The sequence below is a fragment of the Mya arenaria genome, chromosome 6 (genome assembly GCF_026914265.1).
Source record: "Mya arenaria isolate MELC-2E11 chromosome 6, ASM2691426v1".
Lineage (NCBI taxonomy): Eukaryota > Metazoa > Mollusca > Bivalvia > Myida > Myidae > Mya > Mya arenaria.
The window spans coordinates 19151666-19171698 of record NC_069127.1 but is presented as its reverse complement, the minus strand read 5'-3'; the positions used below and the strand labels follow the sequence as shown (position 1 = coordinate 19171698).

General features: G+C 32.9%; 1 protein-coding gene across 1 annotated transcript; it reads right to left on the bottom strand.

Annotated features, from left to right (window-relative positions):
- Positions 1 to 1103: 1103 nt before the first annotated feature.
- On the bottom strand, positions 1104 to 19652 carry LOC128236970 (tetratricopeptide repeat protein 38-like). The gene is made up of 13 exons (XM_052952128.1): positions 19256 to 19652; positions 18279 to 18356; positions 10534 to 10615; positions 9545 to 9719; positions 8937 to 9110; positions 8386 to 8461; positions 7273 to 7392; positions 6191 to 6289; positions 5542 to 5623; positions 3139 to 3304; positions 2660 to 2816; positions 2114 to 2187; positions 1104 to 1419 (listed from the first exon to the last, which is right to left on the bottom strand). The coding sequence occupies exons 1-13, from the start codon at positions 19280 to 19282 to the stop codon at positions 1329 to 1331; spliced, it is 1401 nt and encodes a 466-aa protein (XP_052808088.1). The 5' UTR covers positions 19283 to 19652; the 3' UTR covers positions 1104 to 1328.
- Between the last annotated feature and the right edge of the window lie 381 nt (positions 19653 to 20033).

Genomic DNA, 20033 nt, shown 5'->3' with positions numbered 1-20033 from the left:
AGTTTTAAAACATTTAAAGCAGTGTGCAAGAATATTGTCTGAGTTTTGTACATTTCATAAATTATTGATTACTGACAATGTTTAGTGATCCGAACTAACACCAAGATTCAAAATAATTAAAGCAAATCCACTGAGACAATTTCCCTAAACACGTACTTCCTTGTATAACACAGACCATGAAACAAATAGTTTGTAAATGCTGAATTGAAACAGACTTGAAAAAGCAGAGTTTATTACAATGTACTGCGATTTGGATTAATTTTGTAGTTTGGTGTTGCAATTTATGTTCACTGGAGTATTCATTCGGAGTTCCTCGGCCATTTTATCGAAAACAACCTCGGATGTATTTGGACGGTTTACACACTCAAAAAGTGGCACGTTTAAGTCCGTCGCAAGTAGATCGCGTAGTACTTTTATTTAGCAGTTAAACTTTGTGACCTAACTCTTGGGATTCTTAATCATGTTTGCAATAATACAATTCAATGGCAATCAATTTAAACTTAGATCAATAAATACAACTCTAAAACACTACATTTAATTAATGTTATAATTTAAAATTTTACGAACTACTTCAACTGATGTACCTGCATACATCCGAGGTTGTTTTTGAAAAAAATGGCCGAGAAGTTCCGAATGTGGAGTAATCGGTGTGGTTTGAGTAGGTTACATTTCCCAACTAGTCAGAGCGTATACATTTTATTTTTGATAATTGTCATATTATTTTATAATGTCTACATTAATATTATTTAGTAAAGGAAAGTACGATCATGATAAAAAAACAATCCAGCTGTAGCATAAAGTGTGTATAAATACTCAAATTGTATAGATATTTCTTAATCTACTTTGTGACGACAATCGCGCTCAGTTTTCCAGCAGTATAACTTTTTAAGTGGTTCAATTCGAGTATGTAATCTTTGTTATCTTCAAAACACTTGCAATTTGCGCACCGCCGGCAATGCAGCTGGAAACCCCCTCATCAGTTTGTCAATAAATAATATTTTGCTGGCGACCGACCCCATTAATTACATGTATTATAGCACATACATCAACATATTAACACCGAAGAGTGGTCAATATATAAACACAAATTGAGAACAAATATGAATCAAAATACAACTTTATTGATTAATTTTACTTGAATACAGCCAAATATGACATTTATTTTAATGTTAATGCTTTCAAATCTGTTTGTTATGACATTGTGCGTCTTTCACTAAACGTTCCCTCTGTGTCCCTGTTTTCTACTGTCACAAAAAAATCCTTTTAGTCTTGGATAGATCAAGACTTTTCTATTAGCGCAACACGCTTTTTCTCCAAGGGACACGATTTTACCCAGTATGGATTGCAAGCGTCCTTTGTATGAGTCGGTCTGTCAATGGGGAACATGGCTTTGCCGATCTCCGTTCCATTAAGAGAACTCTGAAGAGAGAGATTGAGATAGAGGGTGATACTCTTTATATTTATTGCCTGCAAATTAATACAAACATTCCAAGTGACAAAACCTGTATAACAATACTTGAATGACACTCAAATTTGCAACCAGTTATGAAACATCAAGATGGGCTCGTATAATAAACATGTTTAATCAAAAGTAGGCGTAATAATATTTAAACTGAGGGGACGTATTATGACGTCATTTATCATCGCGCAACGATACTTGTTATGACGTGACGTCACAAGAGTGGAATACGGCCGTATTGCACTGGAGTGGAATACGGACTTCCGTATTTTGCGATATGTATTGCGTGTGGATTTATGATGGGTATATAATAAATCATTATACGAATAATGCGTGGCATTTTGAATAATTGTTTTTATTGAAATATAACTTTGCAAACCAGACTAATTTAGATCACTGGATATAATTCATGAGAGGATGACGCAATACAGCTGTTTTCAAGTCTCCAAATTATCGGTCAAACAGTTACATAGATGTACAAACTTGCTCTGAGATGGGGGACAATAGACCTACACTATAAATCGTTTTTAATTACCAAAACATTTGCAGCATATTAATAATGTATTAACAATGGAATACATCATGTAAATTAGCTTATATTGTCAACGAAAGAGTAATTGTTGAAACAAGTTAAGATTTAAAAAATAAATATACCTTGCAAGCCGACGGTGTTTTTGTTTGTTTGATTTCAGGGCTGCGTTGATAAGAAATATATTGTAAATGTCTCTCTGAAAAAAAAATCAATTAAAATGAAGCAGGTGGTAGAGTTTTTTTCTTTATGGCGTAGATATTTGATTCTTCTAGATTATTGACACAATCATTTTAGCTTCTTTTCGGTAAAATGTATGTTTTTTCAACCTAAACCATAACTTGATAATCTGTTTGTGCTAGAAGCCTGAATTGAATTTATAAATAAGTAGTAACAAGAATCTTATCTTTTTAACCAGTTATTATGTTACTAATTAAATTGAATTCGCAATCCTAACACGAAACAATTTGCGAACTTCATCAAGTTATCTTATGGCAGTAATATGCTACTATAGTTGTCTGGCTTCAAACAAATAAAATTAGTACCCTAGTTTCAAAAATATTCACTTGGATGCCTAAATTTACATAGTTGTTCAACTAAATCTCCAGCCAGAATGTAAGATTTCACTGTTTTGTTAAATTATGTTAGTTAATCCGATGCACCAAGCTCACCTGTGCATTACTTCCACCTATTTTCCACACTTGATATCTGATGGGATACATTAGGTCTACTGCCTTTGCATAATCGCCATCATTGTAGGCAACGAACGCCTCACAGATAGGCAACCCCACCTCTTTTGTAATATTGGCCAGATCTCCCGTGCATTTACTGGATCAAAAGAGAATTGTATTTAAGTGGTGAACATTTTGAGCAGAGAAGATGTTGTAAAACATGATGATATTATATGCTATGATTATCTAGTATGAAATAAATAAGTATACGTTACAGTTTGTTATCGACAAGTCGTGATCATGCCATTAAAATTGCAAAATGTTAAATGAAGGTCATTCATACTCATCATGAAGTATTGTATTAAAATCTTGACAGGAAACAGGTGCTGCCTAAGTTAACAGCAGTGTGTTTAAACTTCCTGGCAACACGCATTCATAACGTTCATTTTGTAGATGTTAAAAGGTTAACGTCTACTTACACCACGGATTCCTTTATTGAAGTCATCATCCGCTTGACAGTCTCGATTTTATTGGCACCAAGACAAGCAAGAAGTATGTGATTGTCGTTGAACGTGAGAACGTGATCATCCACGTGCGGTCGAATCACCTCGTAGCAATCATTCCAACGTCCCTCCAGACGCACACCTTATTAAATTGGTAAATGTAATACGAGAATATTGCAAACATTAAAAAAATAAACGTTTGGTTAAACCGTTTCAATTTAATAAATCGATACAAATATTTATTTATGTATGACACCTAACCAGTCGTTACCACAAAGGTTGCAATATAATTTAAAATTAAAGGCGTGAAACACATTTTTCTCTACGGCATTTAAGTAAAGAAATACTATAAGGGGTATAAGGATAAAGGACTGCCCTTTGGTCCGAAAGAAGAGTCATTTCAGAAACACCACAATGCTTGGAAAAACGACAAAATGTGTTCTTGTTTGCGTTTTGTTGAAATAAATTGCAGGAAGAAATTGTACAAAGAGTGCGAAATATACTTCAAATTGGTGAGTATAGAAGTAATTCGCATGCAAGAGGTTTCATCGATATAAGGGTGTGTGATATAAAGATTGTATTAAAAAGTCCTCGTGAGCATGTTTATGAAATTTGGCAACGTAATGGAAGCATTATGGTTAAGACATTGCACTGCCTACATTATTATGTTATTTTCAAAGTCTTTATACAATAAACACTAAACAACTTCTTTAATTAGCCGGCTTTCAAATCCTAATTAATTTGGAGATGTGTACAAAGAATCAACTCGAATGTAATCAATGAAGTTTAGGCTTATCAAGTGGAATTCGCAAACCATAACTAAGTAACCTAGCCGTAATTATTAAATAAACACAAAGGAGACAGTTCTTTGTGAGAATACCAAAATTTCTGTGAAAAACAATAAAACCTAAGTTCTCAATGTGTATTGTAATATTCATATGATCAAATAAAAAAAACACAAATATGTGAAAATCTTACTCCTAGTTTCTAGCTAAGCTGGATCAAAGCAGTTAAACAGGACATTCATTTTTTCTGGGATTTAAAAAATATATATGACAGTAATTACATTGTGTCATCAAACAATTATTTTTCAGTTGTCATCCAATTAACTGTTCTACACAACCGCAACACTGTATTATTATGGCTATGAAACAAAACAAGATCCTGTTAAAACCATTTATGATTAAAGATGATAGCACAAGGCTTTATCACTACTATTTTCTTTTTTACCTAAGCTTTTATTTTTAGTTATGTTAAAGTGACACTCTTATTTAAAATCAATACATACACATGTATAACAAACATAAATTTTGAGTTATAAACCTTTAACTACTTATTAATATATTGATTACTGATAACAAAATTGTAACATTTTATTTAATCGCTGAAAATTAATGATTGGTGAGTGCTAAAAGATTTACTGTGATAACTGTTTCTATCGTCTCATAAGGTAGAAATATGGGGGGGGGGGGGGGGTTCTGCACCTTTCTTTCAAATTAAACTCGGTATCCTTCATAAGAGCTATTGTTTTTTATATTAAAATATCATTTTGGGTATATCAAAACAATTGTATTAATTGTGGTAAATCTTACTTTGGAGTATGAGTGCATATTTAAGTGTGGATAAGGATATATGTAAATGAAATACTATATATTTTAATATTGTTACCGTGGCAACAAAAGTTCACCTTAATAAAAAAGTTTTATTGCAGTTATCATCACTAATGTTGTAGACGCTGTTTGACATTTAAATAAAATGATATACTAAAATATACTATATTAACTGCAATTATTTTGCAATCAAATCGCTTGGGTTTTTTAGGATGGTTTTAGAAATCAGTTGTAATAGCATCGTGGTTTCATTCATACTTTCTCATGACATTGAGTCAGAGTGTGGTTTTAATAGAAAATAATAAGTAATAAAAATTTAAAAATCATTTATCATTTTGTTAAATACCTCAATATTGCAATCAATTTCACTACATTTTTCATGTACAATTTACCCCAGTTAAGCAAAACGTCAATGGTTGAGATATTAGGGTTTTATTTCAAGCGCTCAATCGATGGTACTGTTTCGGGTTCAGATAACTTAAGTTGTGATTTCTCTAACTTTGTTTTTGTGCCCTTTTTCACAAATATATTCTGAAAGGGAGAGATCCTTCGGAAACATTCGACTGGATCCAAAAATTGAAAATAGCAGTTCATTGACAGAAATGATAAATGTACAGCACTCAGCACCTCCTAGAACCTCAAAAGTTTAATTACATTTTAACAAAATTAGACAGTGATGAAACGCTCAGAATAATCAATAAAGGTTTACCACTTTATCCAGCCTTCATAACCTGTTGAATGAATATGGAATACTACCGTACACTGTTACCTTCCATATTAAGGCGTAGGAGTAAAGAGCATGCATCAACAAAATGCAGGGGAGCACCAGTTGACTTGGACGTCTTGTACACCTATATATAAGTAAAATAAATAACAGGCTATTCAAAAGGGTGCGTGGTTTGGATACAGATACGTTTGCAAAAGAATTTTTGCCAAAACCACTATCATTAGTTACAAAAAGATACCGAAATGAATACACGGGCAATTTTAGTTGTGTGTGGTAAGGATACAAAAAGATAACGAAAAACCGTTTTCCTTTCAAGCAGTTTTTAAAGCATTGCAAAGAGATTCGTTTTTAGAACTGTGCACAATTAAACATATATCTCAAATGGTCTGAACCTAAGCTGCACCCGGGTATTTTATCCGATTCATTTAGTATATCAATACAAGACTAATATATAATTGTATCTCACTAAACATGTGTCAATTTTCATATAAATCCTATTTTTACAAGTTGTTATTTCTAAAGCTTCTACAGAAACATTTTTTGTCTGCGTAGTTACTCTAATTCCGTTTATACAGTCTGAAGAACGACATCCGCATATTTTAGTAAATTTAACAGAGTATAAACGAGATATCCCGTCTAGTGTTTGTCGTATGAGGCAATTCCCACATGTTTGCGTTCGGGTGAATCTTACATATTCGTCGTATATTCCGAGCGCCCCAGAGTAGTCTCCTTGTTCTATCAGGTACAGAGCCCAATGCCAGTAATTATGACAGCACAGCATTCCACTGGCCTGAAGATTTATGAAAATGTTTAATTTAAAATTAGTTCGTTGTCAACAACTGTGAAAAGTTATTACAGCATTACAATCACTCTTGTTGGCACGATGTAACGCGAGGTCGTAGTATTGTGAGAGAGCAGAAGAACGAAGAAGAAACTAATTTGACGACCACAATTACACCCAGAAGTGAGTGCGTCAGAAGTGAGTGCGCTCACCACTATAAAACTGGAACACCTTGTATTTAAGATATGCATGATTCATTTGCATATAAATAATATATAAAATGCTAAAATAAAACACATCATTTCAGCCAATAACCAGTTATTAAAGGTTTGCTATAAATTGTAAAATACGTCAAGTGTGATAACTTAATCAGATACATACTTCTTTACCACATACTCATTTCTGCAGTCTTGTTTCTAATTACACAGATTAGTGCAATCACAGTTTCTGCACAATTAGTGAAATCAGACGTCAGATTAAACTTTACATAAATATAAGTCGTAGATAAATATAAGATATCCCTCTGAAGCACGCAATAATGAAAGAAAAACCATACAAAATATTAAAATAATATCTCGAGATTAGGCCGTTCAAAAGCATAAAATACAACTTAATTATAAAACAAAAGTCAGAGATTGATTGAAACTACTTATTGACAAATGTAATAGGTGAATGAATTGTCAACATACCTTAACACTGCCTTTAAAGGTTGTTAATCGCCAAAAATAATTCAGATATATTCAATGATCCAGAAAGAACAGAACACCACTCAACGGGGCGACCTAACAGTGTTATACACAAACATGTAACATAGTAAGAGACCATTCGGACACAAAAATGCATCCATAGTATAAATATAACAATATCAATATGATTGTGTCTGTTCAATGTAAGTATTAATGGGAACAGTAAACATATAAACCAGGGAAACCAGATGAATCATAACATCAATGTCATGTCTAAAGTGAACAGTAAAAGCATTCGGCACTCACCGCCCAGTTATTTTCGGTTCCTGACATAAATTTGATTCCTTCGTCATGTCTTCCCGTCATCTCCATAACGTGTGCAATGCAATGTGTGGACCAAACGTCTTTCTCGTTAATCTCCAGGCCCTGAGTATAAAACAATAATTTGATTGCAACAACAAAGGTACAAGCACTTGTTGTAACATACGACTGTTTGTTTGTTTGGGCAAATATAGTACGAGCACCAAAAGACACAACATTACTATCATATTTAGCTTCCTTAGAAAGAAATATTGATAGTTGATTGCATTGCATCACAATGAAAACTATCTACATTAAAGTAAATTACAAAATAAAAACACATTTATATTCTCCGAACAGTCTAGTTTAAGCATAGATTATGTGATTTTGCAAACAGGAAACGTTTTTATGAAGGATTACTTTCTTAATCAAGCATGCTTCAGGAATCGTCACAATGCTAAGATATGTTAGAGGGACCAAAACACAAAATTATCACTTTTATATCATTCGAAGGCTCAGTACTGAGCAGATGTGATACGTAATGTAGTCGTTTTGATAGCTTCACAAGTTTTGCGAAATATGATATGAACGTTCAATTGTTCAACATAATTTGTATTCAAACGCTTGTCTGCTACAAGGCAGATGCAAAAATAGTTAACATTATTCAATAAACACTGTGGTATTGCTTCTATTTTATGAAAGATATGTTAGTTGTTGTAGACAGGAAGTGAATCTAATTCATCGCTTTTCAATGTATTTTCTTAACAAATATAATGAAGAGGCCGCCAGACAGGTTTTTGAACAGTTCGAAAACGTATCTATTGCTGAGAGGCCTTTTCATATAAATAGAAACGAATTTTCAACACATTTCTGATAAAACATTCCTTGCTACATTTTCTCTACTCCTTATACATTAAAGCATGTAAAATGTGTTTGATCAAAACCAAATAGAGTACCTTAATCTTAAATGAAAAATTTAGATTTAGAAAACGGAAACATTTATCCTTCCCAAATCATGTTGTATCGTACACGGTCTTTAAAACGCTGTTGATCAAATGTAAGTAAAATTTGTCATGTTCTCTATTTTAGCACATACAATTTCATTGCAATGAATCTTACCATTCTGGCAAATTTCTCAGCCTCAGGGTACAGGTTGGTTTCTTCCAAACCAAAGGCATACATTCCATATAGATACCTGCGAATATAATGGCAAAGACATGTGTGCAGTAAGGATCAAGTCTGAAGGTGAAGTCAAGCACCTGTCATCCAACAAACATGTTTTAATGGATGAGATTAAATACAGTGATAAGTAAGTAGGCCATATAGCATTATTGTGTTAAAACACTGAAACCACGTATTGAAATAAATAACTTTAACAGTTATGCAGTGTATTGCCTCATGCACCTATCAGTAATTTGCCCCTTTTACCAAACCGTCCTCCCCGGGGTCGCGTTCACATACAGTGTATTTAGGTAAACCTTTTATTGTATTGTCAAAATCTCTGCCCTGAAGCAGGGCCATTTGTAAAAATCCCTGGGATCGGGAATGATTCAGGCATTGATAATTACGTGAAAGTAAATTTTACAAGTTTTCTCAACGGGCCTGTATGAAGTCCCCTATATGACCACCGACCCCCGGTTCGGCACAACATAGATAGGTGATATACCTACCCGTATAATGGGGTATCTTTCTTCCATTGTGGGAGCACGCGGCCAAGCGAGTCCTTCATATGATTAGAGTAGCCAAGGTAGAAATATGTGTCATGAGCGAACTTAAGGGCCAAGATGTCACTAGGGTTGTCAAGCAGTATATCTTCCCATATGTCACATGCCCTTGCCATTTTTCTATATGAAACGAAGTGATTTCATTACATGTGTATTTTCAGCAATGATTCTCATCTCCGAATGTTCGATAGGCTAAGTATATATAACAAAACTATTAATTTAGTTTTAAAACACAGCTTGCTATTATTTGGGAAATAAATGGAATTCCTAAAGTATGCATGTTCCTGATAATGGCTAAGTGATACTCGTTTCATTGATTTTTTTGGATGAAAAGATAGCCGGCAGGTCCATGCCTTATCATGCCTTTAGTGTCTCTAGTTTATTTTCGAACTTTTTATTTTATTTTTCGTAACTGAGCTGTCATTGTAGTGCTCATTGTATCATTAATAATTTGAAATATGTTTGGTCTTACAACAATATTTTTAACTATATCACATTTCTTAAAACAAACCACTTCAGGAGCACTTCCCATTTCGTAATGCATGAATACCTACCCAACAGACCAGAGTTTAACGGCGTTGACGTGCATTTTTTCCCGATCAGAAAGTCCTTGCTGGTTGAAACAAAGTCTCACCATGGTGTCAACGTCTGTAGCGAGTTTATTGTCAAATTGGATAGAGGTGCCCGTCCCAAGCAAGTTAAGACCGTTCTTTATCACGTGACCCATCACTTCAATACAGAAATATTTGAATTACGCCGAACATTTCGATCTTAAGTTATGAGGTCATGTAATGAATAATATCTACGGAGTTAACTGTTACAAATATTACGTGCAGGTCCGTCATGCTAGAGAGCCCGAGGTCATGCTGTCCCAAAGAAAATAAATAACTTTTCCGGCATATTAAGTCCAATATAATATAAGTCCAAACACTACATTTTCTGAAAGTCATGTGCATTCTATTATAGAATAAAAGCTCTCAAAGTATATATAATTCACCATTAACTTTAAAAGACATTAAATGATTAACTTATTTATCAATATATGAAATTAAAATGTTGTTTTTGTTCCTATAACCAAAGTACAGAATACTTAACATCAGTGCTTAGTTAAAAACTGTTGTTTATCGGGCAGCATATATATATTTTTAAGGCGTTACACAGTTGATAGTTAAAACACTATCTCGGGCAACCTCGGTATTTTATTCCGTTTATACTGGAGGCAGAGAGTTGCAGTGTTCCTGAAGTATTTGGCGATAGTAAAATTAAAAATCCTAAGGATCTTCTAATAACTTTCGTGATTCATTTTCAAACCAATACGGATCTTGCCCGGAAGTTGCGATTGATAATACCCTTGCAGACATTTCCGACCTCATTTCCGATCTATGAAAATTTAACGCGTTCGTATCAACCCACATTAAGCCCTTGTGTAACAGTCTCACAATCATAGCATCGTACGTTGCACATCACTTAAACAGTTAACTGGAGTCATTATTCGAAATGCATTTAGTAAATTTATATAACAAAAACGGAAATAAATATTTACCGAAATTCGGGTCTGCCCTCAGTGTATCTTCCATAGATTTCTCTAATCCTCCTACATTCATGTCATTGTATTTCCCCACATACTGAAAAAGATACACTTTTGTTCAAACGTAACAAACGCTGAGGATTTTTTAAAACAGTATGACTTTATGCGTTTGCAATTCCGTGCATATTCTCTTACTTCGGTATAGTAGATTCTTAAACACAAAAAGATATTCATCAAGTACCTCTTCGTGCTGTTTGCATGTACGTATATATGTATTGACAGCCCTAAAACGTATTTATATTTCTTTTACAAATTGGCATAAATCTATATATTTGCTAAATTGATTGTTACCTAAACACATTAAAGATTTGAATTTGATTGCATTTGGATTAACATAGTATTTCTTTTCGATAAATCGCTTTCTGCTATCATTCAGTGCACTGCATTCAAGTAGATAGTGGTACTCGTCTCCAATTTCAGACCATGTCTAACCCAGGGAAAGTTTAGTATGATAAGGAACATTTATTTTATTTAATCAGGTTTCAACATGATACACCTGATAAAACCAGGGAAATATATACACAAGCGTGTCAAAATGTGTGCCCCTAGATCCTTGTCGGTGCCTTGGTGTAATATACATGTCATATATTTTCATAACTATATTATTGCTAGTGTTACACTGCGCCATGTTTCATTTAAAACAGTTTTTTCATCTTCATTTTAACTCTTTATAATATGGACGGTTAGGATGGTAATATGATTATATTTTCCACTTTCTGACTTCTTTTCATTTTTGATCCTGGCTAATGTTTAGTTCACTCAAATTTAAATCGAAAATGTTTTCTTTCATGCCTGATATCTTGATTTTACGTCTCAGGATTTTCAATTTAGGCTCTACTCCAGTTTCCAAATGCAATTAACATAAATTATAGAAAAACAGGTTAAACCTGAGTCGGGTGGGATGACTTTATATGATATAATTATAGTTCACGATATAGAACGTTGGTGTTGACGAGGTAGAATAGGAAGATCAGTTTCTATTTAGGTCAAAATCAGCCACAGAAAATTCCAATCGCTTTCAAGATTAAAAGTTCTAATACGGTTAATATGTTATTAAAGTCAAGTCAAAGTCAAAAAGTCAAAGTTTTATTAGCAAATTCAATTAGAACATTGCCAGTACACAAAGAACATACCAGATGGCATTAATGACAAAAAATATAGTGAAATATAAATATAAAATAAATATGAGATCTCTTTTACAACATTTATCTTAAGGAGAAAAGTATGAACTACATATATACATGAAATGTATTTAAACACGTTAATTATGCAAGGTAGCATTTCTTTTATCTGTAGCAAATGATAAATAAGTAGCAATATTATTCAATATTTTATCATTATTACAGGACATCATGTTGTTAAATTTGGTCATATTAGGCTTATGAATATAATACCAGGGAATATATATTTTGTACATAAATAAAAATAATGAGGACACACTAACAAAAAGTGATATTCGTTTTCTACAACATTCATATTACATTTATTACATTTTCTTTATTCTCGGTTTATATTTCTTTATCTTCCTTCTTCAATATTGTGTTTCAAACATCTAAATCTAGTAAGAAGTATCCTTAACTTATTGCTATTAATACAAAATATTTTCAATTGCAAAATCTTGTTTAAAATTAACATAACACTGTAGTTGGTCTGAATTTCTAACATTTGTATACCATTGATGTAAGTAAGTATCATATATTCTTCTAACGACAGCTTCCATCTGTATATTCGTTGCATTAACAATGTAAATAAATAAGCAAATCCAAGCTCATTCAACAACTGTTTCAAATTAACTGTCCGAGTGTTTATATATTCGCCATTGACAGATTTCATATTAAATACCCTATAATGCCCATTGAAATGATTACTTTAATATATAAATCATTGCTAAATTGTTCATAAAGTATCATCAAGTGTCAACACAATGCCCATTGAAATGATGACTTTAACATATAAATCATTGCTAAATTGTTCATCAAGTATCATCAAGTGTCAACACAATGCCCATTGAAATGGTGACTTTAATATATAAATCATTGCTAAATTGTTCATCAAGTATCATCAAGTGTCAACATAATGCCCATTGAAATGATGACTTTAATATATAGATCATTGCTAAATTGTTCATCAAGTATCATCAAGTGTCAACACAATGCCTATTGAAATGGTGACTTTAATATATAAATCATTGCTAAATTGTTCATCAAGTATCATCAAGTGTCAACACAATGCCCATTGAAATGGTGACTTTAATATATAAATCATTGCTACATTGTTCATCAAGTATCATCAAGTGTCAACACAATGCCCATTGAAATGATGACTTTAATATGTAAAGCATTGCTAAATTGTTCATTAAATATCATCAAGTGTCAACACAATGCCCATTGAAATGATGACTTTAATATATAAATCATTGCTAAATTGTTCATCAAGTATCATCAAGTGTCAACACAATGCCCATTGAAATGATGACTTTAATATATAAATCATTGCTAAATTGTTCATCAAGTATCATCAAGTGTCAACACAATGCCCATTGAAATGATGACTTTAATATATAAAGCATTGCTAAATTGTTCATCAAATATCATCAAGTGTCAACACAATGCCCATTGAAATGATGACTTTAATATATAAAGCATTGCTAAATTGTTCATCAAATATCATCAAGTGTCAACACAATGCCCATTGAAATGATGACTTTAATATATAAATCATTGCTAAATTGTTCATCAAGTATCATCAAGTGTCAACACAATGCCTTTTAAAAGAGTGACTTTTTATATATAAATCATTGCTAAATTGTTCATCAAGTGTATATAAAGCTTACGATCTTGAAATAAAATTAGTTTTACTTTACGTATTAAAAAGTAAAGGATAAACGATTAAGTACTTAAATGACATAAACATGAAACGATACAATAATTTAGTGAATACAGACAAAGTAAATATAGTACATGTATTGAAGATGTTGGGTGTAAACTTTTATCTGTATAGTGTTATATCATCTCTCACTCTTTGCTTTATAATAATTAAAACATTTTAGAGTATATGCTATATTGTACATAATGAAATATGCAATATATCGTTTCAACGTGTACATTTTATATATTGCGATTTAAAGAACTATTGATATAAATAATATATGAATGATTTTATGTGTCACCATTTTATAACACATTGGGTCACACTGATCTATGACCAACTGGTAAAGTAATGTTCTGTTCTTTCTGTTAGCAAACTAGAACCATTCAATAATCAGAAAGAAAAAAAAATCATATAATTTAAGTGTATCTAAAATGTTTAATTGTGCCATATTGGTATTTTATAAATAAATATAAATCATTGTTTAACCTTAGCTGAATATATAGAGTTGTTCATGGTATTTTTAAATCAACTTAATAAATGATGTATCATATATACGTGACTTTTTACATCTTCATCGGCAAATTTCCCCATCACACCTGTACCAGAATAAGGACACACTTAAGTGCATTTGAAATCTTAGAAGTGTTTACCTAAACTATTTCATTTTATAACACATGAATCAAATTAACAGGATTCATATAACAAGGTCAACCAAAATGTATCTTAATAAAATAGCGTAAACATCGTTTAGACAGATATATCAGTGAGAGTACGACAGTGTTTACAAACAACTACGAGGTTACCGAATATTCTGAAAGTATTTTTTAACTGCTATTCATTATAAAAGAAACTTAATTTATTTCATTTTTAGGATTAAATGTTAAATAATGATTGTGTGTCTGATATTCCTGCTACAGGTCGATTACTTGAGATGTTATCATATTTAATTTAACCATTTTTGTATTTTTACTGCCTTTCTATATTGTAAAGAATTGTTAGCATTTTAGATTGAAATATCATTAGGACGTTGCGTTATGATTTTATATATATATTCATATTTACAAAAGCAATCAGATATGATAGCATTTCAATGATATCTTGCTTGTTACTGAATCTGTCCTTCAATAGCCATAAAGCTATAATGTATTGGGTAGTGCTGTCGCTTGTTTTGTGTATATGTTATTAAATACACTTCCAAATAGTGAAGGTAAACGAGCGATATCCGAACTAGTAAAGAATAATCTTGAGTTTGCGATAGAATTCTTTGCTGCGACCTTCTATATAATAATGACCAGTCTTATTGTTTTACAGAAACATAAATCCGAAGTGATGGCAAAACAAAGACATCGTGCTTGTTACTAAATTTGTCTTTCAATAGCCCGGTAACTTTATTATATCGTCACTTTAATGCAATAAATAAACAGCTGCTTCTATTCATATTTGCACTTATTAAGTTATGGCTCTAAGGTGACGAAATGAGATGAGTGCTATTTTAGATATCGCTTGTTTTGTTTTTAAGTTATTAAACTTAGTTAATCAAAACAAGCGATATCCAAACTAGCACTTTCCCATGACAATTACAATAATCATAGCTACTGGGATATTGAAAACCAAGTTCGGTGACAAGCAAGGTCTCGTTTAATAACATAATAACAAGTTGATGAATATTTCCCAATCACGAAACAAATTCAGAAGTTTCAAGGCATTTCTTGATGAAATCGAGAAGCATTAAAGAAGTTTAGAAGATGGTTCCGGTACTTAACAATGTGTTTGATAAATTCGTGTTGTTATGAATGGTGCATTCAAATGCAAAACAAACTGGGTTCCTTTTTTAAAGAGTAGTATGGTACCTTTTGCGTTTTCCAAAGATAGAAAGCTAGCCATTGTTATGCTTACTGAAAAATCAAGAATGATGCTTATGTTTATAATTACACTCCGTCTCTTTTTCTGTAAGAATGCAAAACCCTTGTTACTGCACACGATCACATACACTCTTTTCAGTACACTGGATAAACAATGTGTTTATTTCGTTTGTTGTTGTTTTTTTGCTTCGTTTGAACAAATTACATTTTCATGAACGCCCCAATGATGTCACAATCCTTATAATTAACGTCTTTGATAGCAATTTACGGGTTCCGACACCATACAATATAGCGAATATCATTGGATTTGTATTTATTTCGCTACAGTGGGACTTTTTTGCAACAAAAATACTTTTAAGATTGATTAGCATTTAATTCATGAGTTTTTGTTTATTTTCTTTATGAATAATTTGCATACATATTAACTACTTTAACTACTCCATCGATCGCAATTTGTTTTAAATCCAAAGACAGAACAAAAATGTATAAACTTTCACTAATTAATCAAAATAAGAAATTCAACACTGTAACCGAGCTAACAGACAATGGCGGAGCAATGACACCATTGCAAGTAACGGCGGAGCAATAGAACTATGCTGACTTAGTGTGGCAACAGCACATGATAAACTTAATTATTAACTCATGATCAAAAATTGTTAAGTAAGAACTGTATAAACATATGCAACGGGTTTAATTTGCATTATTTACAAAACAGTGTCAACTAATTATACAATACCAGGTTAGATTTTTAGAAAAAAAAAATCATTAGGACTTTTCAAGATTTCAAATCACTCATCATTAACTTTATTCGCGTAACTTCTAAGCAACAACTTTTAATATGTGCTCCATTACCAAACAAACGAGTAGCGAATAGCATACACCTAAGATATTTGCATTGAACTGGTGCAGTCAAACAGCCAACCGGAAAGAAGAACATTCTAGACCTAATTCTGACAACTGACCCTCACTTATCACGCTCTGTATCACTATACCAGGCCTTGAGAATATTGACATCGTATTATTCGTGTCAAGTGCTTCTGCGAAAAAAACGAAACCAGTAACATGGGGGCAATGAAAACCAAATATCTCAGTTACGAGCAGAATTAATCCGGTACACAAATGACCGCAATGTGAACACAGTTTAGGAAGAAAACAAACAAGACTTCTCAACATCCTTGATAGCTGTATTCCATCCAAGTTGACCCATCCTTGGATCAACATTCAAGACACGCAACTAAGCAGGCAATCGCTAAAGCCAGAAATTCAAAAAAACGTCCAAAAGACCATATGCGTTACGAATATCTGAACTTCTCCAGTGTAACATTCAATAGTTCCCCGGAGACCTAAAGAGCTCTCGCTGGTAATGGTGCAGCGTACATCGGCCAATATGGTTCTCTCTGAATACAGAAAAAAGCGTCACCCTTATGTTGCATAAATTCCAGTGGGCGACCATCTAGGAAGGCCTAACCCAGGCAAAGGTCACACACATGGATTGTATAGTGAACACCATGGTTGGCCATACGTAACTCACACCTGTCAGCTCTGTTCGAAGCCAAATACTCGCCTACCTTGTCCTTTTTGCCAGGACACTGTGCTACCAGAAGTTATACTTTCCAAGCACCATCTGACTCTAGAACTTCCTTACCCAATCACTCAATCGACAGCTTCAAGAGGGACGTACGGACTGCCATCCTCCGTTAGAATTGATATGGGTGTTCTAACTGCACTGTAAATAGTCAAATTGATGAAAATTCGATGTACATAAGTCTCTTGCACCGTCATGCACCTTAACGAGGTTACACCAGAAGGTCTCAGTACAGTACCGAAAGAGGAAAATAGGTTGCACAACAACCAATGTGACGCGCACAGAACCTGAATTACTGGGCTGGTCCCTCCTTGTTCCATGTTGTCGGCTGTGTAACATTTAGTATGTCATTCTTCGTTGTTACACAGCCACATTTTTGTCTCTTAATTGTATCTTCGGCTTAACACCCCGTCCCTTGAAGAAAGTAAATTCTCCCCTTTAACTGTACTGGGGATACGGTGGAGTCGAGCCATAATGCAGTTCATATACCTTATAAACTCTAAAACCACCTCCAGCATTTCAAATATTTTACCGACTCTACTTCAAACTTAAAATAACTAAATTATTATATTTTAACAGGTTTAAAAAATGCAGACATCCTCCAGTATCTCAAAGTGATTCGTTCATTCGAACTTTCGAAGGTGTAAATTTGAGCATAAGTAAGAATGGACCAAAGTGTCAACTTGCTTTGTTCACCTTTCATTTACACAAATTACTAAATTTTCTGTTTGAGTAGAAATAAGTGTCTTAGATTTAAAAACAAAACTGGGATCATGACGCGTAGTAAATTCAATGTTGCCGTCCAAAAGTTTATCTGAAACACCGCCTTATTAGTAAATACTCATTCAATTATGTGGGTATGTTTATTTTAATACTTCTTTGTTTCTATCAAATTATTTTGAAATGACAAAATATAAAAGGGGTATTAAATGGAAGTAATAGAGTTGCAAGTAACTCCTTTGGTGTGGCATATTGGATTCTCCTGCAAGTCTAAATCCAACGATTCCTTTCCGATGTGCTCAAATATAATAATATATACATACATGTTCATTTAGACTGCGCATGTGATCTACAAATAAGATTTAATAAAACATTGATTAACTAAAGTAAAACAAAGGTTTTGTCAGGCACCGTAGCACCTATTTCTTGAATGAGTTGGTGGAATGTCTAAAAATAGTATTTGGATTAACAATCACATAAATCTAAATTATAGGATGTAAGACAAATGTATGTTTTTGTTCAATACATTTATATATTCTCCTTGGGTACATAAAATGCGTACCATTCTAAAGTGTTCAACATTGTGACTGCGGATTTGAAAAAAAAAATATTGGCCTTTTTAATTGCTTTGATTATTTGTACGAGGACCCATTAATCCTTACCTGTGTAAGGGAGGCGTCGTACAGCTTTGCTGCCTCGTTGCAGGTTGTGTTTATAGGAAGTCCGTTGTCTAGCCATGCCTGCAAACGGAAGAGTTATCCTCCTTAATCGCAACGATACATCTTTAGCAATAAAATAGCAGTGACGCAATGGATATTCCTTAACATGACAAGGAAAGCATTGATTCTTTAAAACCTTTAACGATTTGGATGTGCCATAATGAACACTTCATATGACTGACACATTTAAAGTTGTTGTAGTAAACTGTATAAAGCATTGAAATTAATTTATCCAATGCCTCTCTGTAAATGCAATTCAATAGTAACAAAATGTTTAGTCAAAAATACACGAACTAAAATCAACTTGAAATTCGTTATTTTATTGCAGTTTGTTTTAATCCAATCTGCTACTAAGGTGCAACCCTAAACCAACAATACATGCACAATATCGTTTGAATGCTTTATTGATGTATATGAGTTTAGTCATCCTAGAGATTGTGAAACACTTCTCGTAAGGACATGTGCACTACGTCATCCCGGTAGTGGTTTTGCGACTATCAAATCAAAACGAATAATCGATTATGAGCGCCCACCATCTGCGACAGACGTGTCTTTTATAATACAATGAAAAGTACATAATAACAAATACAAACCCTGTTTAGACGCAAGTGTTAGGACCAAAAAGGCACAGTTGAAATACTAGTATAACTGTTGTTGATCACTCAGTGAAATATCATCGATCTTAAGATGAAATAAACATTTTTGCTCTATAATTTAACTTTTTGCGCACCAAGCTTAATCTTTTTCGAACTGTTCGGCATTTAACCTTGTAACCATGCTTGTAACATTTATTTAAAATCTAAATTTGAATAAACCTTCAATTCATAAACGTTTTCGGGAAAGAAGGATATAAAAACTTCAAACTAATATACATGGGCATACACTGTAAACAATAAACGAAACAAATTAAAGTTAATTACCTTGCAATCCCTCCAGTTAGAGTGCATCTTCCCTAATATGTTGAATATTAATGAAATGAAATCTTATACAATGGAACACTTCTTAACATCTACTACTTCTAGACACAGTGAGTCAAAGTTTAAATGAGTCTTCCTTTTTGAGATTTACAAGTATTTCGCCCAAGTTAATCTTCAGACGTCAATTCCGTGTATTACATTTTATTAAGTCTAATTAAATGAAGAAAGTTGAATAATTTTGTTCTATTCTTTTTACGTATAAACCGCTCTATTTGAATAAAAATCCAAATATATTTAATAAATTTCAGTGCAAGATAATGGTGTTCACGAGGTTAATTATTATGCGATCTTAAACTGAAACAAACAGTTTTACTGTATATAATATGCCTAAAAGGTTAGATACAACTAAATACATTTCCTATACATTCTATAGTCAATTGCAAATTTTGCACGCGAAATAACACTCAAGCGAAGCTGAAAGATAGTTACACTTTTGTACTTGATGTTTAACAACGTTTAAAAGATAAAATTGGTTGAACGTAACCACTGTACATATTGATAAAGTGGCAAAATCCAGTTTACAACCAATGCGGACTCATTGTCTACTGGACTGTCTGATCATGTATGGTAAATATCTACTTGAAAGGTAACTGTCTCCTGGGCTGTCTGATCATTAAAGGTAACTGTCTAAATATATTTTAAGGAATACAAAGCATATACTTATTTCTATTCATTTAGGTTCATATGGCAAAAAGTAAAACAATGCTTTGAAATCCTTTAA

Coding starts and splice junctions, on each gene's coding strand:
- LOC128236970 (XM_052952128.1), bottom strand. CDS start 19,282: ATGCACTCTAACTGGAGGGATTGCAAG. Junction 18,357..19,255: donor CTAACTGGAGGGATTGCAAG/GTAATTAACTTT, acceptor TTCCGTTTGCAG/GCATGGCTAGACAACGGACT. Junction 10,616..18,278: donor ACGACGCCTCCCTTACACAG/GTAAGGATTAAT, acceptor TATCTTTTTCAG/TATGTGGGGAAATACAATGA.